The 19,845-nt window shown below is 41.4% G+C and overlaps 1 protein-coding gene across 4 annotated transcripts in view; it reads left to right on the forward strand.

Moving 5' to 3' along the window:
* SCUBE1 (signal peptide, CUB domain and EGF like domain containing 1) overlaps positions 1-19,845 on the forward strand; it is a 322,190-nt gene that overhangs the window by 291,375 nt on the left and 10,970 nt on the right. For all 4 annotated transcript variants that reach the window (XM_040439175.1, XM_040439177.1, XM_040439176.1 and 1 more), the window contains 6 exons: positions 807-923; positions 10,492-10,614; positions 10,710-10,829; positions 15,025-15,117; positions 19,103-19,219; positions 19,379-19,516. In XM_040439175.1, the coding sequence (XP_040295109.1) occupies positions 807-923; positions 10,492-10,614; positions 10,710-10,829; positions 15,025-15,117; positions 19,103-19,219; positions 19,379-19,516 (708 nt within the window). The remainder of the gene's footprint in view (positions 1-806; positions 924-10,491; positions 10,615-10,709; positions 10,830-15,024; positions 15,118-19,102; positions 19,220-19,378; positions 19,517-19,845) is intronic.

Below are 19,845 nucleotides of genomic sequence, written 5' to 3' on the forward strand. Positions count from 1 at the left end.
TATACAGATATATTTTATTGTATAACTCCGTGGCTTTGCAAATTTTTTTATTACATGCAATTACAAAAGTATTCAGATCCAGGTGCTGATTTGAAAACTGTAGAATATTTTTCATGGGACAACCCCTTTAATAACTACTGTATCTAGATATATTTTTACCTGTCATTCCTTACAGTCTGCTTACACCTTACCAGACACCTTACTGTACTCCTGATCAATTTCGTCCACGATGAATATTTGTTTTTCTCATTTGCCTATGGCAGTTATCATTACGAATGATCATAATTGTTTGTCTGAAAAATAATGACTAATGTATAAATGGACCTTGAGCGATTATTGAATTTTGCAGTAGAGTTCTTAATGGTAGAGCTATGCATGTCAATACTATACATTGGTGCCATCTAGTGTCCGTCATGGGTTCTGCATCAAAAGATAATGCTGATTTTGAATTAACAATAAATGGGTATTTTGGTCAAAGAAATGTGTGCCATAAATACAAATGGCTGGAATACGTACTTTAAAGTACCTCCCACCTCATATCTGTCGTCATTTTACTAGGATATGATATTTTGATGATATTTGTTTGAAAAATATTCAGGACATTTTTGACCAGTGTACTGTAGACCTTGCTGCCATATTATTATGTTAAAAAAAAAAGGAAGAAGACATTTCGGTAACTGAAATTAGACCCATAAAAGTTGTTAAGGCTGACCGAGGTTGGTGTTAGCTACTTCCTGTCCAAGTAATTGAAACTGGAGAAGGCTGGACGACAACGTCTATACATTGACCCTTTCTTTTTGTTTCAGATATTGATGAGTGTTCCTTTGAGAGAACCTGTGACCACATCTGTATCAACTACCCTGGAAGTTTTGAATGTCTCTGTCACAAGGGATACACACTCTATGGAATGACCCACTGTGGAGGTTTGTATACTTTCCTGTTGTCATAGCCCTGGTTGAATATAAAGCTTTTAAACCAATCTTATGGCAAGTAAACCAGGAGAAGATAGGATATTTTTCAAGGGTTGTTTCTAAGCATGTAGGAACTGGAGGTGGAGGCCTCACATCCTCTCCATTATACAGAATCTCCTCTGAAAGATATGCCCCTGACGAAGTGGAGGTGAAACCCGGGTCGGGCAGTTCCCATGGAGGAATTTTATGAGATTTTGCTGATGTGCGCTTTTATACTTTATGCTTAGTAAGTACAATAAATCCTTGTGTGTTTGAACTCTGGCTTAGCATTACTTAACTATTGCATGTTCTTTCCTTTTTTCCTGCAAATGGGATTTTAGGAGAGGACTAGAAAGTGCAGGGATTTGTTACGTCATATTGAGGCTCCTGAGTGAGAACTGGTGGGCTTCTGGAAGTTAGTTGTGTGCATGCTGTGTAACTCCAATATCTTTCTGTAGATATATTAAAGGAGTTTTCCTAGATATTTTAACTGATAGGTTATCATCCATATCTGATCGGTGGGGTCCGACACCCGGGACCCCCTCCGATCAGCAGTTTGAGAAGGCACGAGTGCTCACGGTAGCAGCTCAGTCCAATTCACTTCAATGCACCTAGGCCATGTGGTGATAAAGGTGACGTCACACAGCTTAGGCAAATCTGTGAAAAGGCCACAACGCTAGTGCGACCACTGGTACCTTCTCAAAAAGCTGATTGGCGGAGATCCCGGGTGTTGGCTCCCCACTGATCGCACCCCTACCGATTAGATACTTATGACCTATCCAGAGGATATTGAAGAACAGTGCAAATCTGTGTCTTTCTCCAAAATGAATTTAGACCCCCAGATCAGCCGACAGTCATACAGACCCCAGATCAGACCTCAAATCTGTACAGACCTCAGTTTAGATTCCAAATCCATACAGACCCCAGATCAGGCCCTAAATCCATACAGACTTCAGATCCAACCCTAAATTCATTCAGGCCCCAGATCCGACTTCAAATTCATTCAGATCGCAGATTCAACCCCAAATTCATTCAGACCCTGTCGCCTCCTATAACCCTCTCCACACCATCCCCTAAATGCAAACCTCAGAGCAGATGAAAAATAAAATACTCACCTCTTCTCTTGTCCTCTGGCCACTCCCTGAGCTGCGTTCCTGCCTCAGCACTGTCCGGGTGCTGGCGCTGCGCCTACGCACATTATGCCCTGTACGCTGTCAGGGCACAGTGCAGCACTGGTGTCCGCAGAAGAGGACCACAGAGCAGTGAGTAAAGCCAGTGCTAGGAGTGTTATGCTCACCACTCCCTTTGCCACAATGGAAGTGCTCATTCGTTAGATTCCAATGTAGGTAGATGTGAGCTGTGTAGTACTCTTCACCTGTGATGTACATGTATGTCAGAGGGCACAAAGGGGTATTACAGTCAAATAAATATATGCCATAAATGTCATGGGCAGGATGGTGATTTGATAGTTAACACTAGTACTCATAGGTTGATTTGGAATTTACACTACATTGTGAGCCCCCAATAAATATATGCATTTTTATCAGAATGCTGCTTTTCTCTCGTTTTTTATTTGCATAGAAGGTGTGAAATATAACAAGAAAACAATGGGGAAGCAAGGAACAAAGGGACAGAATGAGGCACTTGATTAAAATAAATTTCATAAAAATGTCTGAATGAATAAATAGGTAATTTATTACAAATTCATTGGAACAAGCTCATTATCAGGGGTGGAACTATTGCTGTAGCAGCTGATGTGGGGCCCGCAGCTGCAGGGGTCCCTGGGCTCTCAGGCTTGGGCCTCACCTGCCAGTACACACACAGTAATGATTACTGTGTGTGTGTATTGGCAGGCGAGGCACAGACTGTAATAGAAGACACAATATCTGGACTCTGACAGCTGTGTCTGTAATCCTTTAGGGCCCGGGACTCATTCCCCAGCCTGTACTTTACCCAGCAGGCGCAATACAGTGACATCATCGTGCCTGCTGGGCTGTGTAGGAGAGCACCTGGGCCAACATCATCCCCCGGCCTGTGCTCTCTCCTGCTCAGCAGGCCTAATGATCTCACCACATTGTGGCGGCTGCTGCTGACGGAGTGCATGATGTGTTCCGTTCATCGGGGGAGCAGGGCTAGATGAGTATTACTTTTTTATTTTATAAACACCACAGAGGCTTCACTACTGTGTGGGAGCACTAAGGGGGCATTCTTCTGTGAAGGGGGCACTAGAGGGAATTTACTGTATAGGGGCACTAAGGGGGCCATCACTGATGTGTGGGGCGCTAAGGCAACATGCCACTGTAAAGGGGGCACTAAGGGGAAAAACTACTGTGTGGGGGCACTGAGACATTCAACTGTGTTTGGGCACTAAAGGGGCATTTTACAATGTGGGGCACTAAGGGGGCATGACTACTGTGGGCGGGCACTAAGGAGGCCTGCCTACTGTGAAGGGGACATTAAGTGGGGAAATCTATAGTGAAGGGGCACTGAGGGGTAAGAACTACTGTGTGGGGGCACTATTGGGGGCATAACTGATGTGTGGGGGCACTAAGGGGGCATAACAGATGTGTGGGGAACATTTTACTGTAAAGAGGGCACTAAGGGTGAATAACTACTGTGTAGGGGCATTGAGGGAGCATGACTACCTTGTGGGGCACTGAGGAAGCATAATTACTATGAGGGGGCAGTAAGTGAGCACTCTACTCTGTGGGGCACTATGAGAGAATAACTACTGTATGGGGCACTAAAGTAAACTTCTTAAAGTAAGACTCCTCCTGTTCAGCGCTATTAAGCATTTTATTTTCATATTTTTGCATGACTGTGGGTGGAGAGTTGTATGGCAGTCGTGGGTGTTCTGGACTAGGGGTGGGGGTTGCAGAGTAGTTGTTCGGAGGGAGGTTCATCATATAATCAAATCAATATAAACCTTATATGATATGTAATATGTAAAGGAAGGTAGCCGAGCCCTAAGGAAGGCCATTAGTATTGTTTAGGGACCCTGTCCCCCTCATATAGCATCTATCTGGACATATAGGATCATGTCTGAACAAGGCTGACGTAGGAATTTCTATTTTTACAGTTCTTATTTGTAAGCTGTCAGTGACAGGTTTTGGACAAGAAACATCTGAAACGGTAATGAATTTGACAGACTAAACAAGCCCCAAGAAGACAGCCTAATACACACAGTATTACATCCTTGACCCTGCTCATGTGGTATATGACACGTACTGGCTTCAACTTATTAGCAGACTAAACAATGAGCAAAAATAAATGTCTCATTCATCTGAGCGGCAGGTTCATTTTCACAACTGTTTGCTGACTACAGGCAAGAACTGGTCTTTGTGAACCTCCTCATTATTTTAGGGTCACCAGCCATCAACTGTAGCATGGCATTACTGATAAGAGGAGCAAATTGCTCTCACTGCATAAAGTGATAAACCCTAGTTGTTATACTTACTGGCACTGCTGTATTGCTCCCAAAGATCTGTGACAGAACCGGAGTACTCTGGAGGCGACCATTTTATGGGGTTACTTTTCTCAGTAGGAATTTGTAAAGCATAAATATTCAATGGTCTATGAAGCATGACGTCTCTTCAAAGACTCCTTGTCTTGATTCTTTTACACTCTGGAGGAAGGGCACTGGTGACCACAAGCCAGTGTGGTATTGAGATAGAATCTACTTGTAGGACTTCCTGTGACCACCTCAGTGCACGCTGCTACATGTACTCAAATAAAGTATGTCAGCCTGCCTGATAAACTAAGGAGAATACTGCAAGAAGCGAAAGAAACCTATAGTTTCTGCAGATGTGTGTACTGCAGTGGAATTTATATTACAGTTTATATATAGATATCATTTACATAAAACGTTTAGACACTTGAAAATACATTGCATTAATTATCTGTAAATAATCCTGCATTTTACTCCAGAGCTGTAATCACTATTCTTACCAGAGGTGTCATGTTACTTATCCTTTTCCTGTATCTCAAGTTCTACCATGTATTATACTTATTAGGAGGATCCCCGTTTTTAAATGTTTGGGTCAGTTTGAATTTTGCCACAGCCCTTCCCTCCTCTGTATAGATAGGTTATATGAACTACTGTAAGGGTCATTGCATTTAATAGATATATAGGTGAACCATATTAGATAGATAGATAGATAGATAGATAGATAGATAGATAGATAGATAGATAGATAGATAGAAGCAGCATGACCAGGGAGGATACTGTCCCTTTGTTTTCCAGTTGCATAGAGGCCACAGAGAATGTGCCACTTGTACCCGCCTTTTAAACATTTAAAGAGCACCTGTCAGCATGATCAACCCTATTAAACCAGGCATACTGCCTGGTACGGTTGATCATTCTGATTAAAACTATATTTTTATTTTGTTTGTTGCTTGTACTGCTACAGAGATTACTTTTATATTATTTTTATATTTATGCAAGTTGGTAGGAGCACCGCTACAGCTATGCCCCAGTGCCAAGTATACTCCCCCCCCCCCTTCCCCCATTGGATTACCAGCAAGGCATCTTGTCTTCCCCTGTCTTCTGGCGACTGCACTGTGGCTCACAGACTTGGAGCCTGTGCTCTACATCTGCTGCTTGTGAAGATGTCTTGCCCTGTCAATCAAAAGGGAGGAGGGAGTGTATTGAGCAACAGGATGTGGCTATAGCGGTGCTCTTATCTTTAACCAGTCCCTTAGTGCTCCAACAAACTAATTTGCATAAATATAAAAGCAATGATATATTCGTACAAGCTAAACACAAAAGCAAGATATCATTTTTAATCAGCATGATCAACCCTACCAGGCAATATGTTTGGTTTAATAGGGTTGATCATGCTAATAGATGCTCTTTAAAAAAAAGTGTTGAACACCTTCAGGGGCTATTTTTTATCGTTACATTTTATTATTTTTGGGCTAAAAATAATTTTTTCAATCAGTGGTTAGTAAACATTTTCATCATTTTTTTGTTTAAGAGTCTTCATTTTCAGTGTATCTGCAGACCATTAGTTTCTGTGTACACGGAATCTTTTGAGGAGCTGCTCTAAAAGCTCGACGTGAAGCCCTTATCTCTGAACTCCTGAAAGCTAATAAACACTCATTTAAGCCATATTCTTATCAGACTGAGGCTACATGCACACGACAGTTGTTTTTCTCTGCGTCCGTTCGTTTTTTTTGACTGATTGGATGGTTACCCATGCATTTCTATGGAGCCGTTAAAATTGCGGTGTAGTCAACCATTTCTTTTCCACTTCCGCTGTCCGTGTTTCCCGTCCACAAAAAAAGTATTGCATGTCCTATTCTTGTCCGCTATAAATGTTTTGCGGACCCATTGAAGTCAATGGGTCTGCAAAAAAATGCGGATGACCAACGGAAGCCATCCGTATGTCATCTGCATCCGTTTTTTTTGCGGATGGTTGCTGGAAAACCGGTATATATTACATTTCAAGAATTACAGCCTTCAGTTTTTTTTTGCGGACCACAAAAAAAAACCTGAAGACACACGGAAACACAACCAACAAAATTTGCGGACAAACGGAACGGATGTGGATGTAAAAAAAAAGTAAAACAGGAACACGGATCCGCTATTTGCAGACCGCAAAAAACAACTGTTGTGTGTATTTAGCCTGATAGGAATTTAGCTATTAGTGTTTATGACCTGGCAGCTTTTTTATTTCTTTATTAAAAGAAATCCAAAATTTAAAAAATAGCTAAATTTACAGATTTTTCTTTTTTTAAGCAGCAAGTAATAAAAAAAAGAAATAAACCTCAATATTTATTATACTAATTCTGCTTTAAATTTTTTTTATTGGCCCTAGAATGCAACTTGACTGAAATACTCAGATATGAAGGTGCACCTTGTAGACTTTCAGGCTTTTTAGGATGTTTCTCAGGCACCAATTCAGGTTTGTAGAGGCCTTGAGGTGGTGCAATATAATAGCATACCAAAGGATACAATTTTGGGAACTACACCCCTCAAGGAATTTATCTAAATTAGTAGTGAGCATTAGTAGTGAGCATTTTGACCACACAAGTGATTAATTGAATTTGTTAGAATTATATTGTGAAAATTAAAGTTAACAGATGAAAAATCACCAAATTGTTATGTAATTTCTCCCAAGTACTGCAGTACCCCATACGTGGTCCTTAACTGCTTTTTGGCAAAGTGGCAGGCCTCAGAAGGGAAGGAGCGCTACTTGGCTTTTGAAACATAGATCTTGTTGAAATGGGTTTGGGCGCCATGTACAACACAATTTACAACACAACCATTTACAACACCCCTGACATACCACTACAGTGGAAACCCCCAAGAGATGACCCCATGGAATTCAACTAGGGGTGTAGAGATGGTTTTAAATCCACAGATGTTTAATAGAATTTATTAACATTGGACTGTGAAAATGAAAAAGTAATTTTTTTTTCAGTAGTATGTTGCTTCAGCCTTTATTTTTTTTTATTTTTTCAAGGGGTAAAAGGAAAACAAAGCACCCCACAAATGGTTATATAATTTCTTCCAAGTCTGGAAATACTTCCCTTTTTTGTGTGAGTTGTGCGAGGGCTTGTTTTTCATGGGGCAACCTGTAGTTTTTATTAGTACCATCTTTATATACACATGGCTTTTTGATTGTTTTACAGCGTTAAAATGAAATGTTTGAACTAATCAACTTTATTTGCTGAACATTATTAAAAATCTGTTTTGCATCACCATATTCTATCATTCATAACATTTTATTTTCCATTGAGTCGGTTATGTGAGGTCTTGTTTTTTGTGGAATTGACTGTAGCTTTTATGGGTACCATTTTGAGGTAAACATGACATTTTGATTCTCTTTTATTAAAATTTTTGCTTTCTGCCGCATGGCTATATACATTGTGGCGGTAAACTGTTATCTGTAACCCAATGTATAAAAGTGTCAGGTTATGTTGCGATCTGCCTGCGCCCCAGAGAAATGTAGATCTCTGTGACCATGCTGTCATTAGATAGCTGCAATCACAGTAAGGATCCCTGAGGCCAGGTAAAGTGGTCTCTCTGAGTGTCATCGTTGTAGCGGGGTGCTACAACGATCCATTGCCGTGTAAAGTGAAAAAGACGGCAGGGGAACTTTCTTTTTGATGTGAACGTGCTCCCTGCTGGCTGTAAAATAATTTGTGACCCTGCAGTTTTTTTCCTTTAATAAAATAAAAAAATAATAAGTGAAATAAAAAAAGTTAAAAAGCTATAGCTATAGTTACTAGTTTTAGCAAAAGTATAGCAGACGACGTACACACACATCCACACATTTCCCCCCATTTTCATTCATAAAAAAATAAAATATAAAAATATATTTATTTGATTAAGGGCAGATTCACATCACCATTATGAATTCCGTTATTGCTTTCCGTTATAACAGACGGAAAATAATGAAATTCATAAGATGGAATTCAAAACGGAAACCTTTAGGCCTCTTTCACACGGGCGTTGCGGGAAAATGTGCGGGTGCGTTACGGGAACACCCGCGATTTTTCCGCACGAGTGCAAAACATTGTAATGCGTTTTGCACTCGCGTGAGAAAAATCGCGCGTGTTTGGTACCCAAACCCGAACTTCTTCACAGAAGTTCGGGCTTGGGATCGGTGTTCTGTAGATTGTATTATTTTCCCTTATAACATGGTTATAAGGGAAAATAATAGCATCCTGAATACAAAATGCATAGTAAAACATCGCTGGAGGGGTTAAATTTTTTTTTAACTCACCTTAGTCCACTTGATCGCGTAGCCGGCATCTCCTTCTGTGACGTCATTCCGGTCATCACATGATCTATCACCATGGGTAAAAGATCATGTGATGGATCATGTGATGACCGGAATGACGTCACCAAAGGTCCTGTTGCTGCACAGAGATCAGATGAAGACAGAAGGAGATGCTGGCTACGCGATCAAGTGGACTAAGGTGAGTTAATATATTATTTATTTATTTTTTAACCCCTCCAGCGATGTTTTACAATGCATTCTAGTAACATAGTAACATAGTACATAAGGCCGAAAAAAGACATTTGTCCATCCAGTTCGGCCTGTCATCCTGCAAGTTGATCCAGAGGAAGGCAAAAAAAACCTGTGAGGTAGAAGCCAATTTTCCTCACTTTAGGGGAATAAAAAATTCCTTCCCGACTCCAATCAGGCAATCAGAATATCTCCCTGGATCAACGACCCCTCTCTAGTAGCTATAGCCTGTAATATTATTTCACTCCAGAAACACATCCAGGCCCCTCTTGAATTCCTTTATTGTACTCACCATCACCACCTCCTCAGGCAGAGAGTTCCATAGTCTCACTGCTCTTACCGTAAAGAATCCTCTTCTATGTTTGTGTACAAACCTTCTTTCCTCCAGACGCAGAGGATGTCCCCTCGTCACAGTCACAGTCCTGGGGATAAATAGATGATGGGATAGATCTCTGTACTGACCCCTGATATATTTATACATAGTAATTAGATCTCCCCTCAGTCGTCTTTTTTCTAACGTGAATAACCCTAATTTTGATAATCTTTCAGGGTACTGTAGTTGCCCCATTCCAGTTATTACTTTAGTTGCCCTCCTCTGGACCCTCTCCAGCTCTGCTATGTCTGCCTTGTTCACTGGAGCCCAGAACTGTACACAGTACTCCATGTGTGGTCTGACTAATGATTTGTAAAGTAGTAGGAATATGTTTTCATCACAGGCATCTATGCCCCTTTTGATGCAACCAATTATCTTATTGGCCTTGGCAGCAGCTGCCTGACACTGGTTTTTGCAGCTTAGTTTGCTGTTTATTAAAATTCCTAGTTCCTTTTCCATTCTGTATTCAGAATGCTATTATTTTCCCTTATAACCATGTTATAAGGGAAAATAATAATGATCGGGTCTCCATCCCGATCGTCTCCTAGCAACCGTGCGTGAAAATCGCACCGCATCTGCACTTGCTTGCGGATGATTGCGATTTTCACGCAACCCCATTCATTTCTATGGGGCCTGCGTTACGTGAAAAATGCACAAAGAGGAGCATGCTGCGATTTTCTCGCAACGTACAAGTGATGCGTGAAAATCACTGCTCATGTGCACAGCCCCATAGAAATGAATGGGTCGGTATTCAGTTTGGGTGCAATGCGTTCACCTCCCGCACGGAATACTCGCTCGTGTGAAAGAGGCCTAAAGGTTTCCGTTTTGAATTCTGTCAAGGTTTTTTTATTTTTTTTTATTTATCGGGTTCCCTCTATGGTATTACCGATATGTTATTCTGATGTAGGAAACAGTGACTGAACTATAGGAGACCAGGTGACCTGTTAGGAGGTGGTGTGTCTGACAACAAGCTTGTTCACTGTTTCTAATAGTATCCAGCAGAACTGTGAGTGCAGCTCTGGAGTATAATACAGCCTGCAACTCGAAATCAATACAGGATAAGAAAACCACTGTGATGATATTCAAATGTGGACCTGCCCTTTAAGTACTGTATCCATGCATTTTATTTAGGTTGTTGCCATTTTTCATTGTGTCTTATGTGTAATGAAGTCATGTTTCCTTTGTGCAGACACTGATGAATGCAGCATAAATAATGGCAGCTGTGACGCAGCCTGCATAAACACTCTGGGAAGCTATGACTGTGCTTGTCCTTCTGGGAAGAAGCTGCATTGGAATAAGAGGGACTGTATTGGTGAGCTCATACATTTTGGCGATATTGGCGATACACATTGACCTCTCTTGTATATCTTGACCAGTTATGTCTTATGGTTTTCTCTTTTTTCCTAGAGACGGCAAAATGCATCCCCAGCCACAAACCGACCCCAAAAGCTCAGCTCATCTGCAGTAAATCAGCAGGGATAGATAGCTGCTTCTTGTCCTGCTCGGCCAACACTCTTTTTGTACCAGGTTTGTAAATTGGACAAGGTATTTAATAAAAGGAGCGTAGTTTCATAGGTTGACATAAAGACATGCCCATCAAGAACCCCTCCGTATACTGATATCCAAAATGCCTTTCTTCTACAAGTAAACACTGTGCCCCTGTTCTTTCTAAAATCCTTGTTTCAGTTGACCAAGCATCTCATTATAAGAGCCCATTCACACAACCGTATTATTCTTTTAGCATCTGTTCTTTTGTGGATTGGATACGGACCCAAGATGCGGACAGGAAACTGTGTGCTGCCTGCATCCGTACTTTCGTTCCGCGGCCCCGCAAAAAAGATAGAACATGTTCCATTCTTGTCCATTTTACAGACAAGAATAGGCATTTCTATCATAGGGCAGGACATTCCTATCTGCAAAAATGCGGAACGCACATGGATGGTATCAGTGTTTTGCGGGTCTGCAATTTGTTCTCTGCAAAAATGGATACGGTCGTGTGAATGGATCCTAAGCGAGATCTTCCACCCCATTTAATGATCTAGTTGCATGTCTTTGAACAGTCTCCAGCTGTCCAGTATAAGGTGGGGCGAAACTGAATCCAGTATTGAAGATGTGCTTTTACAAAGGATTGTTCTATTTCCTATAGGGGAGATTTATCATCTCCCTGTGCCAAAAAAGTGGTGTTAAAAAGTCACAAACTAAGACCTATATGCGACCTTTTATAAAAAATAAATAAAAAAAAGTTAAAAAAAAAGGCAGTTTTTATATCACATTTCATGCCCCATTTCCCACCCAGCATGGGGGAGATTTAACAAGACTGGCGCTTTCTGCTCCGGTCTAGATAAACTCTGCGCTGCCGGAGGATGTGCCTGTCTGTGCATCTAAACGGAAATCTACAACTGCTCAGAGCTGCCGTAGATTTCTGGCTTCATTTGCGTAAATGAAGATAAGTTTGTTAAAAAATTGGCGAGGGCAGCGTAAAAAAATGTCTTTTGGGACTTTTTTTATTTTAATATTAAAAGTCGCATTTAAAATGATTATTCATCTCCCCATCTCCACATCCCCAATCAACCCTTCTGATTGACATGTGGTTGATAACCTCATCAGAAATCAAATCAAATGTTGTGCGCTTTTACCGCAGTTTGCGGTGGTTTTGTTTTACAGTAACTCGACTCTTGTTTTGTTTTTTTATATACTGTAGGTTTCACCATTTCACCTGTAAATACTACGCGCCCAGTTATGGCATTGCAGAACCACATATGTGGTTATCTACCAGACCTCAACCACATTGTCTGAATGCCCTAAAATAGTACTTGCTTTTGCAGCTCCTGCTTGACATTGAGTACTGCTGCGTAGATCAGTTATAACCAGAGGAGCCAGACCCTTCTCTTGTTCTCTTATCTACAGTTTTAGTACATTTCATGTGTATCCAGTGATAGAATTACTGTGGTCTAGGTGCATTACTTTACATTTACCAAAATTTTAATTCATCTGCCATGTTCTGCCTATGCTGCCAGTTTATCAGGATGCAGTATTTCTGTAACGCATACACAAAATGTGAAAAATCCCAAAGATTCCTCCATTAATTTCCTTATCTCTTCTAAACCTATCCTGTCTCATATTTCAATCAAAACTTTGAGAAATGTATGAAGAATTCTATAGGTTATCTATTCTCTCTCAGTCTGTAAAGCAACTGACTGCGGCAGAAGCCCTACCCCACTACGCTGGCTGCAATAGGGACCACACGTATAATACTGGGAGATATGGACTCAGCAGTATGAGATGACAGCTACAGTTTTGTGGGCTGAGAATCATGCTGATGGCTTAAGGCAGCTGTTAAAGGGGTATTCCAGCAGAATAAAAAAGCTTGACCATGGGCTGCAAATGCTTTAAAAAATAAAAGAGCTTATACTCACCTCCCTGATTCCCTGCCAATGCTGTTTCTTTGGTGCCTGGGTCCCTGCTGTGACCAACTCCGGTGCTGACATGTTAGGTAATGGCTGTGAATGCTGCCCAGCCAGTCATTGGCCGCAGTGATTACACATGTTCTCTTTTCTACAGCATTCTTTGTATCTCCATGGTTACAGATGGTATCATACTCTGTTCCATATCACCCTACCTCTTGTAAAAATACATTCACTACTGTAATTTATGACTTGGGGTGTATAACGCCCCATTCACACATACCATTCATCCATAGGTCAGTTCCACAGTCCCACAAAATAGATAGGACATGTCCGCAAAAAAAAAACGGATACAACACAGACGTCTTCCGTAATTTTTGCGGGTATGCGTTTTGCGTAACGCAAAATACATAGGGTGAATACATACATACAGATGTGGACCCGTTTACTTCAATGAGGCTGCAAAAGATGCATCCTCATGTCCGTTCTGTGGCATCCATAAAAATATACAACATTATATACACACTATTCTTGACCACATTACAGATAAGGAAAGGACTATTCTATTATTGCCCGGACGTTCCGTTCCACAAAATGCGGAATGCACACAGCTGGTATCTGTGTTTTGCGGATTTGCAATTTGCGGACCCTAAGGCCTAGTTTTATATGAGAGATATTGCACTTTTGGTGCAGTTTGAGGGTACATATAAATTACTTTGTAATTTGTATACCCTTTTATTGCATTGCAAATATATAGAATAAGCAACTTTTGACATCGCGTTTTTTTAAATTGTATTGTTTACGCTGTGCACGTTTCACATTAATTAACTGAGCTGTTCAGGCTTTTTCAGTATTGTGGATATTTAATAAGTGGAGTTTTTTTGTGCAAAATTAAAATGCATATTATGAAAAATAATAGCTTTTTTATTATTTTTTGGCAAGTTTTATTTAATTTAGCAAATATTTTTCCATTTTTTTTCTCATTAAGGAATAACTGTCTTACAAAAGTATCTTACTCTTGTTTATGCTAATACACTATGCTTTGTATCTCTATGGCACATGTTGTGGTTAGGCCAACACTAGTGTGCCCTAACAGCAGGATTACTGAATTTACAGTCCTTTCTAGGTCCCAGAACTGACTACAGAGGGTTTATGCAGCTCCCGATCAGATCCCTGGGATCAGAGGGGGAAATCTCCTTTGATCATGTTGTAGTCACAGACTCTGTGTTAGCAGTTTGGCTTGGAGCTACCTCCAATCCTGGCTGTAGAGGAAAAGGCTGCTTTAATAACCAGAGCTGCATAGGTCATCAGTAGGGATGAGCGAATCGACTTCGGATGCGGGAGCTCCGTACAGTATTAGAATGTATTGGCTTGTGAGACTTTGTGTAATAACTTCGTAAATTAGTTATTACTGGTTCGGTTCTAAGTGGTACCTTGGAACTGAACCTGAGTTCGGTATCAAGGTTTTTTACAGTAATAATTCACAAAGTTATTACACAAAATTAAGTAATAACTTTGGCTCATCGGAGCCAATGCATACAGAGCCGTACAATATTACAACAAAGTTATATGCAAATCGACTTCAGGTGAAGCATCCGAAGTCGATTCGCTCATCCCTAGTCATCAGTATCTGATCGAAGGGAGTCCGACACCCGGCACCCTCGCTAATCAGCTATTTCAAGAGTCCGCAGCGCTCTTGTGATCGCTGTGGTCTATAAACAGCATACCAAGCGCAGCGCTGTATGTTGCATAGTGGCTATGCTTGGTATTGCAGCACAGGCCTAAGCCACACATTAGCCATATGACTGATGGATGTGACGTCACTGGCCTAGGAAGAGGCTGCGGCACTCACTGGAACATTGCAGCCTCTTCAAACAGCTGATCGACGGGGGTGCCAGGAATTGGAACCCCACCGATCAGATATTGATGACCTATCCTGAGGTTAGACTGCCAATAGCAAACTTCTGGAAAACGAATTCAATTTTGTAGCTATGGAATAATAAAAAAAAATACTTGCGAAGCTGGTTTTACTCTTTAATGGTCCTGAGCAGCCTTGAGCTTTAAAGGGGTATTCCAGTGCAAAAAAAGAAAACTTTCCCCTGGGCTGCACATTCTGTAAAAAATGACAGGTGAGATGAGTAAAAGTTCTGTTATTTTTTACATGTGTAGCCTGGGGGAAGACCTTTTATATATATTTTTATATATTTTTTTTAAGCACTGGAATACCCCTTTAAGATCTGTAATGAAGCAGAATGGACTAGTCCTGTAATGTGCAGCATTGAGAGTACTACCATGCTAATGTTGTTTTCTATCCCTAGAGTCTGAGAACAGTTATTTGCTGAGCTGTGGCATGCCTGTGCAGCAGAGCAAGGCGGCCCTGAAGCGCAACTCAACACTACCAACATGCTCAGGTAGGTGATCCAACAATGTCAATATTCAATCACCTACCATGTTAATATATAGTTATATATCTTTGTGTTATATGCTATAGATTTTTGGAGCAAAAAAAGCTGTGTATTAGACATTTTTGCTGCCTTTAACAAGGGACTGTAACTTAGTTAAAAGGGGTGTGGATTACTGGGAGGGCGTGTGGCCTAAATGTGACTTGTGCTAAAATACACCATAAAAATCTTTAATAAAATATTAGACAACTAAATGTTGTCTTAAATTCTTTAGACAGACACTCCATACACGCACCAGATTTATCATACGGCCTGAGCAACTGTGATGATTCTGGCCCATTTAAAGACTCCCTGTGTAAATGTTTAACCCGTCTAATAGTAAATCTGGGCCAATGGGTCATATTTATCCAATAATCTTTTTTTTTTTTAAAACTGGTGCAGGTATATTTGACACATTATAGCTTTTCAGTCATGGCCCTGTCTTTGGTGTGACAACCTGAATCATGGGCAGTTTTCACTCCTCTGCCTCAGTATCACATTTAACCCAGTCCTAACACTTTTATGTACAAGCCTTTAGTAGCAAACTTAAAGGCAATGTATCATCAGAACATGGCCGATTGTTTATATCATGTTTTTTATGTTAAACATATTTTTAAATACATTTTTGAGATGTTATTATTATTTTTTCATGTCAATATCTATATTTAAGAAAATCATACAATCCTGCAGTTTTCACACTGGCCACTAAAGCTGGCCATATACATTCGACAGCTATCTTTCCCATCTTGCCTTCTGGCTACCCCATATACATACACTTTCGGCAGGGCCGTCTTTAATATTGATTGGACCCTGGGCAAAAATTTACTTGGGCCGCCTGGATCCCGCCTTCCCACACCTTAGCAGGCAATCACGCCCTCCACCACAACACACACACACAAAATCCACACATCTGGTAGAGTACAGTGAATGACTGTAAATACTTCCAGTTGTGAAGACTCCAGCGGCTCAGGATCAGTGCTCTGGGCAGCTGGGCTCAGGCTGGAAGTGGGCACCGCTCTGCAGGCAGGAGACCAGGGCTCGGCTCACCCTAGTGTTACAGTGCACCCCACAGTATGCAGTATAGCACCCTATAGTATACAGCAACCCACAGTATGCAGTATAGCACCCTATAGTATACAGCACCACACAGTATGCAGTATACACCCCACACTATACAGTACCCCACAGTATATAGTAGAGCAGTATAGCAGCCCACACTATACAGCCCCCCACAGTATACAGGCCCCCACAGTATACAGCACCCCACTATACAGTAGTTTACAGTATATTAGCATAACAGCCCCTGTCACCTTTTTCTGATGTAATCTTCACAAAAAAAGCTCCACAGTTAAGGCAAACTTCTACAGCAACACTCCTGGTAGGACCTTGATGACCTCATAGCCATGTGACCAGTAATATTGCTAGGTTACTGGTCACATGGTGATGTCGTCATCTAAGGTCCTAAAGAATCACAACTCTCACAGTACGCTGCCTGGAGTGCCGGCAGGCATGGCAGCACCCCCTGTGTAGGGAGAGAGAAGAAAGTTCTTGCCAGACTGTTCTGGTGGTGGCTTATCTCCCCGGAGAACAAAAGGATTGGGTGAAAATATTAGTTTTATCAGATCCTTGTCTTCCCTGACCTCATTGGTCAGGGTAGAGTAGGGTGCTCCCTGCAGACATTAGTGTGTTTGCCAAACCCTCAGTTCTCTGACAAAAGTATAATGTGTATCGCTAGCTTAGGCCTAATAATAGATTATTGGTCTGTATAGATAACTTTACTGTAGTTATTTGCTTATCATTACAGACAGGATTAGAATGACAGATATCACCTATATATAGATAGCAAAAGATCCACCTTTCACAATAGGTGATATCACAGCTTTCACATCTACTTCCTGTACAGATCGCAGAGCATGCTTAGAAAATTCTCCCATAGAAGGTATAGGAAGATAAGGTCTCTTCTTGTCCATTGGGTCTATGGCCCATAGTGGCTGCTGTAAAGCATATCTCTAAATGCTGTTAAGAACAGCTCAGGCAAAATAGCCCCCATAGTAATGGACTGGGAATATTCTGAGAAATTAGCGAATGTTAACTGTTTTAGTCTCAATAGCAGGGTAAGTAGTGCTTTTCCCTATATGCCATAATTGTGGGCCACTGGGATCCAACCAGTGAAAGAGGCTACCACTGAGTATTACATGCACAACTGGTTGTTGTGCGCAGCACACAACCAAAATAGGTGAGCAAGATTTCACCAAGTTTTCATCCTTCCTTATTATTAATATTATTATGGGAAGGATCCAGGGCGCTGTTCAAACATAATATAACACAAAAAGGGTACAATAAGCATGGACTAACTTTGTGAAAGACTGGTACAGAGGTGAATAGGGGGATACGTGTGAAAAATGTTGTAGACGATGGGTGAGGAGCAAACGAGGGGAGCAAAGAAGGCGGTCTTGTGAGGATCAGAGGATACATGTGAGAATGTATTGGAAGAGCAGGTCAGAGCTGTAAGAAGTGCACATATTGTGCTGGGCCTTGAATGTTGCTGTTAGTATTTTTTACTGAATGCACTGTACAATTGGGAGCTAGTGAAGGGATTGACAGAGGGGAGAAACAGAAGAGAAACGAGGAGAGAGGTGGATTTACTGGACAGCAGAATTACAGGGATGATTTGGAGGTGTGCAACACTGTCGGATGGGAGGCCACAGAAGAAAATGTTGCAGTAGTCCAGGCGGGAGATGATGACGGCACGCCCTAGCATTTTATGTTGTTGTTACATATTACCTGAAATGCTCTGCCTATTTTCCTTCAGATCATTTGCAACATGTTAGCAATTTTTTTAGGTTTAAAGGGTATTAAATCTTAAACTGCAGCTTTTTTTGGTCAAATGGATGTTGCAAATCCTAAATTGCTCACAGCCAAATCACAGCTTAAAATGGTTATGTGACTTTAATGTAACAGCAAGTCACAGACAAATTACACGTATACAGCAGGCCCAGGAAAGGGGAGAGGAGTGGAAGACAGAAGTGGTGGTAGCATTTATGGTGGTAGTAGATGCTCACTCTGAAGCTCCTTGGGTCTGTGCAGGTTTCTACCCTCAGGGCACACCCTGAGTTTTGGGGAATCTCCTGGTAGATTAGGGACCCCTTGGTGTTGGTGGTCTACTGCAAGGTGCAAGGCATGGTCCCAGATGAAGTGCAAGGCTGTGACAGTGCTGTGACAATGCGGGTATTAGTGCAGGCAGTGAAGAGGCTGGTATAAGAGGTGAACAGTTCTTTACTGGCAAATAGCATTCAAGCACAACGGTCACAGTTCTCAGCATGCATGGCCCTGCAGATCTTACAGAAGTTGCCGTTTCTACAGTTGGTTAACAGGCCAAGTTATTGTTTCTCTGAGTTAATATTTCTACACTGCACTTTTCCATCAAGTTCAAGCATCTAGACATAGGGGTGCAACTCATCTCTTTCTGCACTCTCTCGCTTCCTCTTACTTTTGTCTCTGTAATCACAGTGTTGTGCGACGATTTGAACTGCGGGATGTAACCATTAGCAGATCCTCCATCTGCCTCTGACGTATGTCCAGGCTACTGAAGCCTTATATCTCCTGAACAAATGATTTGAGGAGTCATGCAGACAAGTTATCTCCACAGGCTTTGTTGCATGCACCACCTTTTAACACTGGAATGCACCAAACATGCCTCTTTTGTTCCCTCAGAGGCTATCTTAAAGACTCTTTATTTTCTCTGGCTGGTTCTCTATCCAGAGCTTTTCTCTGCTTACTTCCTTCTTTCTCACCATACCACACTGAACTCTACTCCTGCCTATGGGGAGGTGTCACAGCCCCACCTAGCAACGGGGAACACACATACTACATATAAAAGCGTATTTTTAACCCCTTTAGCAGTGGAGCACTGCACTAGCCTTAAACTTTATTAAGAGCATTGACTTTTCCATAGATCCCATAGGACACCCTATAACCCAGAAAGCCCGGTTCAAGATTAAAGATGCCAAGTGCCACCTGCGTCCACGGGGTAAAGACAAAACCAGAGACTCTTCAAAGCAGTCACTGATGGGTAAGTTATGCATATGGTGCATTATTGCAATGCAACCACCTTTCCCATAGCAGCCAATGGAAATTGCTGCCTGTTGTCATGTTGATTGCAATGCCAGTTTCAGAAGCATCCCGATGGTGTAACCTGTTGTACCCAATATTGTTACCCATCATTTTACAGACAGCTGCCATGTTACATATGTGAACCTGAAATGCGACTCCTCTAAGAAAAAAAGAAGAGGCCGTAAATCTCCATCTAAAGAGGTCTCTCATATTATTGCAGAATTTGAGCTGGAGGTGAAGCGAGATGAGGTTTCAGGTAAACATACTTTGACTCAACTTTTGTAATGCTACGAGCATCATAGCGAACAGATGTATTAAAGGGACACTGGGCCTATAGTCTACATTTACTGTGCAGATGAATGTATTGTTACCTGGTATCAGGTATATTTCCGCTCTAGGAGAGGTTGACTTTACTGTTTTTCAAATGGATGAATGATAGGAAGTTCAACAAAATGTCTTACCCCATGAGCTCTGGTTTCTTTAGTGCTGAGACCTCCAGAAACACTGACATTTCTTGATGTGCCCCCCCCCCATTAAGTGCTACTGGACTTCATCCATCTAAAGAGGACATTTGGAAGGAGAAAG

This window comes from Bufo bufo, chromosome 1 (genome assembly GCF_905171765.1).
Source record: "Bufo bufo chromosome 1, aBufBuf1.1, whole genome shotgun sequence".
In the NCBI taxonomy this organism is placed as follows: Eukaryota; Metazoa; Chordata; class Amphibia; order Anura; family Bufonidae; genus Bufo; species Bufo bufo.